Source organism: Nerophis ophidion, linkage group LG18, assembly GCF_033978795.1.
Source record: "Nerophis ophidion isolate RoL-2023_Sa linkage group LG18, RoL_Noph_v1.0, whole genome shotgun sequence".
In the NCBI taxonomy this organism is placed as follows: Eukaryota; Metazoa; Chordata; class Actinopteri; order Syngnathiformes; family Syngnathidae; genus Nerophis; species Nerophis ophidion.
In genome coordinates this window covers 5,720,527-5,733,377 of record NC_084628.1, presented here as the reverse complement: position 1 = coordinate 5,733,377, position 12,851 = coordinate 5,720,527, and the positions used below count along the sequence as shown (strand labels likewise).

At 35.3% G+C, this 12,851-nt stretch overlaps 1 protein-coding gene across 13 annotated transcripts in view; it reads right to left on the bottom strand.

Annotated features, from left to right (window-relative positions):
• Positions 1 to 12,183, bottom strand: part of si:dkey-202l22.3 (7 transmembrane receptor domain-containing protein) — a 59,390-nt gene extending 47,207 nt beyond the window's left edge. The window contains exons 1-14 of one of the 13 annotated variants that reach the window (XM_061878600.1): positions 8,234 to 12,175; positions 8,112 to 8,164; positions 7,256 to 7,672; positions 7,134 to 7,186; positions 6,299 to 6,373; positions 6,176 to 6,228; positions 5,342 to 5,415; positions 5,220 to 5,272; positions 4,420 to 4,459; positions 4,298 to 4,350; positions 3,432 to 3,505; positions 3,310 to 3,362; positions 2,423 to 2,496; positions 2,301 to 2,353 (exon numbers count right to left, since the gene is read on the bottom strand). In XM_061878600.1, coding sequence (XP_061734584.1) covers positions 2,301 to 2,353; positions 2,423 to 2,496; positions 3,310 to 3,358 — 176 coding nt within the window. In that variant the 5' untranslated portion in view covers positions 3,359 to 3,362; positions 3,432 to 3,505; positions 4,298 to 4,350; ... (7 more) ...; positions 8,112 to 8,164; positions 8,234 to 12,175. The other 12 variants (XM_061878601.1, XM_061878607.1, XM_061878599.1 and 9 more) reach the window with 12 other exon arrangements.
• Positions 12,184 to 12,851: the final 668 nt, after the last annotated feature.

Genomic DNA, 12,851 nt, shown 5'->3' with positions numbered 1-12,851 from the left:
CAAATATGAACCACTTACCTGAGCTGCTGTTATGGAAATTAAACATACGGAATAAAATCCTTGTCTGATTCCTTGCAAAACTTGCTTTTTTTCTTTCTAATTGTTTTATTGATTTAAAAAAAAATGTAGCTATGTACGCTCTTCCTGCAGCCCACAGTGAAAAGGACTCACCGAGCCAGAGTGAACAGAGAAAGGTAGGAAGGGAGGCAGTGAGGGAGGGAGGACCGAGAAGGACGAACGTATTCTAACATCCATCCCAACACACCTCGTAAGAGAAGAGTGTTTGCCACCTCCATCCATGTTTGCATACATACATAATTGACATGAACAACGCTGCAATTGAGTCTCATTTCTATTGAGGCAAAATAGCAACCTGTTGGTTTTGCTTCATTAGTTTTGATTTTAAGTGGATTCTCACACACGTTAAGAGTAACGGATCAATTTTTATTTAATTTTTTTATTTTGGTATTTTCTATTTTATTTATTGGTATTATTTCTACTAATTGTCTCTCAATGTTATTTTTTAAAAATGTATTAATGTACTATTTATATTGGATTTTTACATATATTTTATAATCTGTTTCATACTTCTTCTTTTTGATGGCATTATATTAGTCATTCCCCAATGTGGACGCCTAAAAGGTGGCTTTTTTCCATCAGTCCTCAGTGCCATGCCACGTTTTGTTTGTGTCAATAGTGCGGTGTGTGTGTTTTCATTATTTCTTTAGTTTTTTTGGAAAGCACTTTGTATTGCCACATGCCTGCGCATGAAACGCGCTATATAAATTAAGTTTGATGGGTTAATTGATCTCTTGGAGAAAGTAACGGGGCGCTGGGGAGGGAGGATCAGGACATCTTTTCGGAAATGATAAAACAGAAAGTAAAAGAAATAACAGAAATATAAATTGTTGTCACGTTGGATTTCAGAGCATGCAAACAGTTATTATTAATCTAATTATGTTACATATTCCATTTTATATTGTTATGTTATTATCTTGGTCGAGTTTGATTTTATTTTGTTTGACCAAAGAAAAGTCCAAGTTTGTGAAGCCCTTCACTGACATTGGCAATAAAAATCATTATGATTCTTACTCTGATTTTATTTTTATTTTTTTTTAAAGTGGAATCTCCAAAGTTGACTACGGTCACTTCTGGAAGCTATTTGTTAAAAATGTCAAACTAGTTTTTCTACAATATAGGAATCATAGTTGAAATGAGCCCCCATCATAAAACTACATAGGCATTTAAAGTCATAATTTAGTTGTTATAAAAGCATAAAACCCCTTAATGAAAACACAAAATAAAATAAAAATGACTCACCCTTTAATGCCACGTGAAGTAGTTGGTGCAAACCCAACTGGAGCCACATTTATCTGTCGAACAAGTGTAAAAAAAAACAAGTTAACCGTCGTGTTGGAAAACAAAAATAATTTGCTTGCTTACCATTTTATCTTTGGTGACGTCCCCTTATTGTCGTTTTGTACTGAGCAGCCAGGACAAAGGAAATCGAAGAAAACAACACATCCTTGCAGTCAACAAAACAACAGGTATATATATGTCTGGTCTAAACTCTAAAACCTCATTCTAGGCTTCTTTTAAACATTTTATACGTTTATTTATAAGTATTTAGCATATACATCTGGCCATATGTCCTTTAAAGCCCTATATGAAAAACAATAGTAATAGTAATAGCACCACCTTGTATTACTACAGTCGAATGTGTGATGCCAATTGGACACTTGACAGCCATGAAAAGCGCTATATAAATGAAGTTTGATGGGTTGATTGATCACTTGGAGGAAGAAACGGGGCGCTGGGGAGGGAGGATCAGGACATCTTTTCGGAAATGATAAAACAGAAAATAAAAGAAATAACAGAAATATAAATTGTTGTCAGGTTGGATTTCAGAGCATGCAAACAGTTATTAATAATCTAATTATGTTACATATTCCATTTTATATTGTTATGTTATTATTTTGGTCTAGTTTGATTCTATTTTGTTTGACCAAAGAAAAGTCCAAGTTTGTGAAGCCCTTCACTGACATTGGCAATAAAAATCATTATGAGTCTTAATCTGATTTTATTATTTTTTTTTTTTAAAGTGGAATCTCCAAAATTGACCACGGTCACTTCTGGAAGCTATTTGTTAAAAATGTCAAACCATTTTTTCTACAATATAGGAATCATAGTTGGAATGAACCCCATCATAAAACTACATAGGCATTTAAAGTCATAATTTAGTTGTTATAAAAGCATAAAACCACTTAATGAAAACACAAAATAAAATAAAAATTACTCACCCTTTAATGGCACGTGAAGTAGTTGGTGCAAACCCAACTGGAGCCACATTTATCTGTGGAACAAGTGTAAAAAAAACAAGTTAACCGTCGTGTCGGAAAACAAAAATCATTTGCTTGCTTACCATTTTATCTTTGATGACGCATAGCAGAGGAGTGACATATTTTATTATTGACGTCCCCTTATTGTCGTTTTGTACTGAGCAGCCAGGACAAAGAAAAAGAAGAAAACAACACATCCTTGCAGTCAACAAAACAACAGGTATATGTCTGGTCTAAACTCTAAAACCTCATTCTAGGCTTCTTTTAAACATTTTATACGTTTATTTATAAGTATTTAGCATATACATCTGGCCATATGTCCTTTAAAGCCCTATATGAAAAACAATAGTAATAGTAATAGCACAACCTTGTATTACTACAGTCGAATGTGTGATGCCAATTGGACACTTGACAGCCATGAAAAGTGCTATATAAATGAAGTTTGATGGGTTGATTGATCACTTGGAGGAAGAAACGGGGCGCTGGGGAGGGAGGATCAGGACATCTTTTCGGAAATGATAAAACAGAAAATAAAAGAAATAACAGAAATATAAATTGTTGTCAGGTTTGATTTCAGAGCATGCAAACAGTTATTAATAATCAAATTATGTTACATATTCCATTTTATATTGTTATGTTATTATCTTGGTCTAGTTTGATTCTATGTTGTTTGACCAAAGAAAAGTCCAAGTTTATGAAGCCCTTCACTGATATTGGCAAAAAAAATCATTATGACTCTTACTCTGATTTTATTTTTATTTTTTTTTAAAGTGGAATCTCCAAAGTTGACCACGGTCACTTCTGGAAGCTATTTGTTAAAAATGTCAAACTATTTTTTCTACAATATAGGAATCATAGTTGGAATAAGCCCCCATCATAAAACTACATAGGCATTTAAAGTCATAATTTAGTTGTTATAAAAGCATAAAACCCCTTAATGAAAACACAAAATAAAACAAAAATGACTCACCCTTAAATGGCACGTGAAGTAGTTGGTGCAAACCCAACTGGAGCCACATTTATCTGTCGAACAAGTGTAAAAAAAACAAGTTAACCGTCATGTTGGAAAACAAAAATCATTTGTTTGCTTACCATTTTATCTTTGATGACGCATAGCAGAGGAGTGACATGTTTTATTATTGACGTCCCCTTATTGTCGTTTTGTACTGAGCAGCCAGGACAAAGGAAATAGAAGAAAACAACACATCCTTGCAGTCAACAAAACAACAGGTATATGTCTGGTCTAAACTCTAAAACCTCCTTCTAGGCTTCTTTTAAAGATTTTATATGTTTATTTATAAGTATTTAGCATATACATCTAGCCATATGTCCTTTAAAGCCCTATATGAAAAACAATAGTAATAGTAATAGTAATAGCACAACCTTTTATTACTATAGTCGAATGTGTGATGCCAATTGGACACTTGACAGCCATGAAAAGCGCTATATAAATGAAGTTTGATGGGTTAATTGATCTCTTGGAGGAAGTAACGGGGCGCTGGGGAGGGAGGATCAGGACATCTTTTCGGAAATGATAAGACAGAAAATAAAAGAAATAACAGAAATATAAATTGTTGTCAGGTTTGATTTCAGAGCAAACAAACAGTCATTATTAATCTAATTATGTTACCTATTCCATTTTATATTGTTATGTTATTATCTTGGTCTAGTTTGATTCTATTTTGTTTGACCAAAGAAAAGTCCAAGTTTGTGAAGCCCTTCACTGACATTGGCAATAAAAATCTTTTTTTTTTTTCAGTGGAATCTCCAAAGTTGACCACGGTCACTTCTGGAAGCTATTTGTTAAAAATGTCAAACCATTTTTTCTACAATATAGGAATCATAGTTGGAATGAGCCCCCATCATAAAACTACATAGGCATTTAAAGTCATAATTTAGTTGTTATACAAGCATAAAACCACTTAATGAAAACACAAAATAAAATAAAAATGACTCACCCTTAAATGGCACGTGAAGTAGTTGGTGCAAACCCAACTGGAGCCACATTTATCTGTCGAACAAGTGTAAAAAAAACAAGTTAACCGTCGTCTTGGAAAACAAAAATAATTTGCTTGCTTACCATTTTATCTTTGGTGACGTCCCCTTATTGTCGTTTTGTACTGAGCAGCCAGGACAAAGGAAATCGAAGAAAAAAACACATCCTTGCAGTCAACAAAACAACAGGTATATGTCTAGTCTAAACTCTAAAACATCATTTTAGGCTTCTTTTAAACATTTTATACGTTTATTTATAAGTATTTAGCACATACATCTGGCCATATGTCCTTTAAAGCCCTATATGAAAAACAATAGTAATAGTAATAGCACAACCTTGTATTACTACAGTCGAATGTGTGATGCCAATTGGACACTTGACAGCCATGAAAAGCGCTATATAAATGAAGTTTGATGGGTTGATTGATCACTTGGAGGAAGAAACGGGGCGCTGGGGAGGGAGGATCAGGACATCTTTTTGTTATAACAGAAATATAAATTGTTGTCAGGTTGGATTTCAGAGCATGCAAACAGTTATTAATAATCTAATGATGTTACATATTCCATTTTATATTGTTATGTTATTATCTTGGTCTAGTTTGATTCTATTTTGTTTGACCAAAGAAAAGTCCAAGTTTGTGAAGCCCTTCACTGACATTGGCAATAAAAATCTTTTTTTTTTTAAGTGGAATCTCCAAAGTTGACCACGGTCACTTCTGGAAGCTATTTGTTAAAAATGTCAAACTATTTTTTCTACAATATAGGAATCATAGTTGAAATGAGCCCCCATCATAAAACTACATAGGCATTTAAAGTCATAATTTAGTTGTTATAAAAGCATAAAACCCCTTAATGAAAACACAAAATAAAATAAAAATGACTCACCCTTTAATGGCACGTGAAGTAGTTGGTGCAAACCCAACTGGAGCCACATTTATCTGTGGAACAAGTGTAAAAAAAACAAGTTAGCCGTCGTGTTGGAAAACAAAAATCATTTGCTTGCTTACCATTTTATCTTTGATGACGCATAGCAGAGGAGTGACATGTTTTATTATTGACGTCCCCTTATTGTCGTTTTGTACTGAGCAGCCAGGACAAAGGAAATAGAAGAAAACAACACATCCTTGCAGTCAACAAAACAACAGGTATATGTCTGGTCTAAACTCTAAAACCTCATTCTAGGCTTCTTTTAAACATGTTATACGTTTATTTATAAGTATTTAGCATATACATCTGGCCATATGTCCTTTAAAGCCCTATATGAAAAACAATAGTAATAGTAATAGCACCACCTTGTATTACTACAGTCGAATGTGTGATGCCAATTGGACACTTGACAGCCATGAAAAGCGCTATATAAATGAAGTTTGATGGGTTGATTGATCACTTGGAGGAAGAAACGGGGCGCTGGGGAGGGAGGATCAGGACATCTTTTCGTTATAACAGAAATATAAATTGTTGTCAGGTTGGATTTCAGAGCATGCAAACAGTCATTATTAATCTAATGATGTTACATATTCCATTTTATATTGTTATGTTATTATCTTGGTCTAGTTTGATTCTATTTTGTTTGACCAAAGAAAAGTCCAAGTTTGTGAAGCCCTTCACTGACATTGGCAATAAAAATCTTTTTTTTTTTAAAGTGGAATCTCCAAAGTTGACCACGGTCACTTCTGGAAGCTATTTGTTAAAAATGTCAAACTACTTTTTCTACAATATAGGAATCATAGTTGAAATGAACCCCATCATAAAACTATTTAGGCATTTAAAGTCATAATCTAGTTGTTATAAAAGCATAAAACCACTTAATGAAAACACAAAATAAAATAAAAATGACTCACCCTTAAATGCCACGTGAAGTAGTTGGTGCAAACCCAACTGGAGCCACATTTATCTGTGGAACAAGTGTAAAAAAAAACAAGTTAACCGTCGTGTTGGAAAACAAAAATCATTTGCTTGCTTACCATTTTATATTTGATGACGCATAGCAGAGGAGTGACATGTTTTATTATTGACGTCCCCTTATTGTCGTTTTTGTACTGCGCAGCCAGGACAAAGGAAATAGAAGAAAACAACACATCCTTGCAGTCAACAAAACAACAGGTATATGTCTAGTCTAAACTCTAAAACCTCATTCTAGGCTTCTTTTAAACATTTTATACGTTTATTTATAAGTATTTAGCATATACATCTGGCCATATGTCCTTTAAAGCCCTATATGAAAAACAATAGTAATAGTAATAGCACAACCTTGTATTACTACAGTCGAATGTGTGATGCCAATTGGACACTTGACAGCCATGAAAAGCGCTATATAAATGAAGTTTGATGGGTTGATTGATCACTTGGAGGAAGAAACGGGGCGCTGGGGAGGGAGGATCAGGACATCTTTTTGTTATAACAGAAATATAAATTGTTGTCAGGTTGGATTTCAGAGCATGCAAACAGTTATTAATAATCGAATGATGTTACATATTCCATTTTATATTGTTATGTTATTATCTTGGTCTAGTTTGATTCTATTTTGTTTGACCAAAGAAAAGTCCAAGTTTGTGAAGCCCTTCACTGACATTGGCAATAAAAATCTTTTTTTTTTTAAGTGGAATCTCCAAAGTTGACCACGGTCACTTCTGGAAGCTATTTGTTAAAAATGTCAAACTATTTTTTCTACAATATAGGAATCATAGTTGAAATGAGCCCCCATCATAAAACTACATAGGCATTTAAAGTCATAATTTAGTTGTTATAAAAGCATAAAACCCCTTAATGAAAACACAAAATAAAATAAAAATGACTCACCCTTAAATGGCACGTGAAGTAGTTGGTGCAAACCCAACTGGAGCCACATTTATCTGTGGAACAAGTGTAAAAAAAACAAGTTAGCCGTCGTGTTGGAAAACAAAAATCATTTGCTTGCTTACCATTTTATCTTTGATGACGCACAGCAGAGGAGTGACATGTTTTCTTATTGACGTCCCCTTATTGTCGTTTTGTACTGAGCAGCCAGGACAAAGGAAATCGAAGAAAACAACACATCCTTGCAGTCAACAAAACAACAGGTATATGTCTAGTCTAAACTCTAAAACCTCATTCTAGGCTTCTTTTAAACATTTTATACGTTTATTTATAAGTATTTAGCATATACATCCGGCCATATGTCCTTTAAAGCCCTATATGAAAAACAATAGTAATAGCGCAACTTTGTATTACTACAGTCGAATGTGTGATGCCAATTGGACACTTGACAGCCATGAAAAGCGCTATATAAATGAAGTTTGATGGGTTGATTGATCACTTGGAGGAAGAAACGGGGCGCTGGGGAGGGAGGATCAGGACATCTTTTCGGAAATGATAAAACAGAAAATAAAAGAAATAACAGAAATTATAAATTGTTGTCAGGTTGGATTTCAGAGCATGCAAACAGTTATTAATAATCTAATGATGTTACATATTCCATTTTATATTGTTATGTTATTATTTTGGTCTAGTTTGATTCTATTTTGTTCGAGCAAAGAAAAGTCCAAGTTTGTGAAGCCCTTCACTGATATTGGTAATAAAAATCTTTTTTTTTTTTTAAAGTGGAATCTCCAAAGTTGACCAGGGTCACTTCTGGAAGCTATTTGTTAAAAATGTCAAACCATTTTTTCTACAATATAGGAATCATAGTTGGAATGAACCCCATCATAAAACTATTTAGGCATTTAAAGTCATAATTTAGTTGTTATACAAGCATAAAACCCCTTAATGAAAACACAAAATAAAATAAAAATGACTCACCCTTTAATAGCACGTGAAGTAGTTGGTGCAAACCCAACTGGAGCCACATTTATCTGTGGAACAAGTGTAAAAAAAACAAGTTAACCGTCGTGTTGGAAAACAAAAATCATTTGCTTGCTTACCATTTTATCTTTGATGACGCATAGCAGAGGAGTGACATGTTTTATTATTGTTGTTTTTGTACTGAGCAGCCAGGACAGTGGAAATAGAATAAAACAACACATCCTTACAGCCAACAAAACAACTGTGATTTATCTGGTCTAAAATCTAAAACCTCATTTTAGGCTTCTTTTTAACAATTTTTACATTTATTTATAAGTATTTAGCATACGTCCTTTAAAGCCCTATATGTAAAACAATAGTAATAGCACCACCTTGTTTTACTACAGTCGGATGTGTGATTCCAATTGGACACTTGACAGCCCAAAAATTATTCTCCTGAAGCCGTTTCACACTTTTTTTCAAGTGGAGAATACATTCAGGAAAATGGCATGTCTCTGACAGACAATTGAAGTTATGATCGATTCTTCTTACTGCATCAAGACTACAGAACACAAAGAACGGCGACTGGAAAAATGGTGGTTTGCGCAACAAGAAACCATTTCTGATGAAACAAAACAAAAAAATGGCGGTAATTAAAATGTTGCATCTGCGAAGACAATGTTTGGTTGTAATTAACTACATCGAGAAAACCGCAGGTAAATTGTGCTGGTGGTACTAATGCAGGGATCACTAAATGGCAGGCCACGGTTCAAGTGCGGACCCAGACACAGTCCCCGATTAACCTGGGGCCTTATGTATTAAAAGGGAACTGCACCACTAATAGGAGTCATTATTTCATTGAGTCTATTGCGCCCATAAAACCCTGTAAAAACATAAAAACCCCGCTTTTGGGACCTGAATATTAACCAAGTACCAGCGATATTGTTATCATAAGCGCTAATGCAGAGGAACTACTTTTACCGGCGCATTAATCACAAAGGGGTAACAAACGTTTTTCTTAAATATACAAACCGCGTTTCCATATGAGTTGGCAAATTGTGTTGGATGTAAATATAAACAGAATACAATGATTTGCAAATCATTTCCCACCCATATTCAGTTGAATATGATACAAAGACAACATATTTGATGTTCAAACTGATAAACATTTTTTTTTGTGCAAATAATCATCAACTTTAGAATTTGATGCCAGCAACATATTACAAAGAAGTTGGGAAAGGTGGCAATAAATACTGATAAAGTTGAGGAATGCTCATCAAACACTTATTTCGAACATCCCACAGGTGTGCAGGCTAATTGGGAACAGGTGGGTGCCATGATTGGGTATAAAAGCAGCTTCCGTGAAATGCTAAGTAATTCACAAACAAGGATGGGGCGAGGGTCACCACTTTGTAAGCGAATTGTCGAACGGTTTAAGAACAACATTTCTCAACAAGCTATTGCAAGGAATTTAGGGATTTCTCGATCTACGGTCCGTAAAATAATCAAAAGGTTCAGAGAATCTGGAGAAATCACTGCACGTAAGCGACGATATTACGGACGTTTGATACCACAGGCGGTACTGCATCAAAAACCGACATCAGTGTTTAAAGGATATCACCACATGGGCTTAGGAACATTTCATAAAACCACTGTCAGTAACTACAGTTGGTCGCAACATCTGTAAGTGCAAGTTAAAACTCTACTATGTAAAGCGAAAGCCATTTATCAACAACACCCAGAAACGCCGCAAGCTTCGCTGGGCCCGAGCTCATCTAAGATGGACTGATGCAAAGTGGAAAAGTGTTCTGTGGTCAGACGAGTCCACATTTCAAATTATATTTGGAAACTGTGGACGTGGTGTCCTCCGGAACCAAGAGGAAAATAACCATCCGGATTGTTTAAAGGCGCTAAGTTCAAAAGCCTGCATCTGTAATGGTATGGGGGTGTATTAGTGCCCAAGGCATGGGTAACTTACACATCTGTGAAGGCACCATTAATACTGAAAGGTCCATACAGGTTTTGGACCAACATATGCTGTCATCCAAGCAACGTTATCATGTTTATTTCAGCAAGACAATGCCAAACCACGTGTTACAACAGCGTGGCTTCGTATAAAAAGAGTGCGGGTACTTTTGATGTCTCCCATGGAAAATGTGTGGCGCATTATGAAGCGTAAAATACGACAGCGGAGACCCCGGATTGTTGAACGACTGAAGCTCTACATAAAACAACAATGGGAAAGAATTCCACTTTCAAAGCTTCAACAATTAGTTTCCTCAGTTCTTAAATGTTTATTGAGTGTTGTTAAAAGAAAAGGTGATGTAACACAGTGGTGAACATGCCCTTTCCCAACTACTTTGGCACGTGTTGCAGCCATGAAATTCTAAGCTAATTGTTATTTATCTGGTCTTTGTAGTGCATTCAATTGAATATGGGTTGAAAAGGATTTGCAAATCATTGTATTCCGTTTACATTTACACAATTTCCCGACACATATGGAAACGGGGTTTGTAAATCATACCGCTCACTTGTATAGTAAAAGTAACTTAGAACAGGGGTCGGCCACCTAAAATGTTGAAAGAGCCATATTGGACCAAAAATACATAAACAAATCTGTCTGGAGCCGCAACAAAATAAAAGCCGTATTACATACAGATAGTGTCATGAGATATAAATTGAATTAAGAGGACTTACATGAGCTCTAATATAGCTACAAATGAGGCACAATGATGCAATATGTACACACAGCTAGCCTAAATAGCATGTTAGCATCGATTAGCTTGCGGTCATGCAGTGACCAAATATGTCTGATTATCACTACACACAAGTCAATAACACCAACAAAACTCACCTTTGTGCATTCACGCACAGCGTTAAAAGTTTGAGACGGAAAAAGAAGTGGCATAAAACAGTCGGAGAACATTATACGTGTAAACAAACTACGGTGAGTTCAAGGACCGCCAAAATTAGTAGGACAAAACGGCGCTAGCTCAGTGAGGCGTGTTTAAAACAAACAGTGTGCTTTATAACAATTAGGGAGGTTTGTGTCATTTTTGTCCTCCTAGAGAAACTATATTGAAACAAAAAATATATTTTTTATATTTTATTTCCCCTTATCTTTTTCCATTTTTCATACTTTTTTGAAAAAGCTCCAGACAGCCACGAGGGCGGCGCTAAAGAGCTGCATGCGGCTCTACAGCCGGGGGTTGCCAACCCCCGACTTTGACAGAAAGATATCGAGAAGGACATGAAAATACATTTGTCTGCACCCCTTTTTTAAACTTACCCAAGGATTATGATTAACTTGTCTTTGAAACGGGACGATATAAACATCCCACCAGTCGGCATCCCAGTGAGAGCAGACATCGTACAGCAAGAGATTGATTTTAGGGACCGATGTCCCTTTGGGAAAGAGGACCCTATTGAATTTGGTTTTATTATTATTAGTCTTTATTATTATTTCGCCGCCTCTTTGAGCTGTAATTTGACCCTCAAAACATGCTTAAAAACTCACCAAATTTGACACACACATCAGGACTGGCAAAAATTGCAATCTAATAAAAAAAAAAAAAAAAAAAACTTAAAATTGCGGTTTAGCGCCCCCTTAGAAGAAAACACAGACAAAACTGTCTCTAACTTCCAGTAGGAACGCCGTAGAGACATGACACAAAAACTTCAATGTAGGTTTGACTTAGACCTAGATTTAATAGATTAACATTCTTCAGCAAAAATCAACAGGAAGTTGGCAAAAACCCCTTCAAAACAAAAGTTTGGTTTACTAAAAATGTAATTTTTGCCTCTTTGAGCTGTAATTTGACCACCTAAACATGCTTAAAAACTCACCAAATTTGACACACACATCAGGACTGGCGAAAATTGCGATCTAAACAAAACCCACAACTTAAAATTGCGCTCTAGCGCCCCCTAAGAAGAAACCACAAACAAAACTGTCTCTAACGTCCAGTAGGAACGTCGTAGAGACATGAAACAAAAACTTCAATGTAGGTTTGACTTAGACCTAGATTTAATAAGTTAACATTTTTCAGCAAAAATCAACAAGAAGTTGGCAAAAACCCCTTCAAAACAAAAGTTTAGTTTACTAAAAATGTAATTTTTGCCTCTTTGAGCTGTAATTTGACCCCCTTAAAATGCTTCAAAACTCGCCAAACTGGACACACACATCAGGACTGGCAAAAATTGCGATCTAATCAAAAAACAAAACCCAAAGCTCAAAATTGCGCTCTAGCGCCCCCTTAGAAGAAAACACAGACAAAACTGTCTCTAACTTCCAGTAGGAAGGTCATAGAGACACGACACAAAAACTTCAATGTAGGTTTGACTTAGACCTAGATTTAATAGATTAACATTTTTCAGCAAAAATCAACAGGAAGTTGGCAAAAACCCCTTCAAAACAAAAGTTTAGTTTACTAAAAATGTAATTTTTGCCTCTTTGAGCTGTAATTTGACCCCCTAAACATGCTTAAAAACTCACCAAATTTGACACACACATCAGGACTGGCAAAAATTGCGATCTAATCAAAAAACAAAACTCAAAATTGCGCTCTAGCGCCCCCTTAGAAGAAAACACAGACACAACTGTCTCTAACTTCAAGTAGGAACGTCGTAGAGACGTGACACAAAAACTTCAATGTAGGTTTGACTTAGACCTAGATTTAATAGATTAACATTTTCCAGCAAAAATCAACAGGAAGTTGGCAAAAACCCCTTCAAAACAAAAGTTTAGTTTACTAAAAA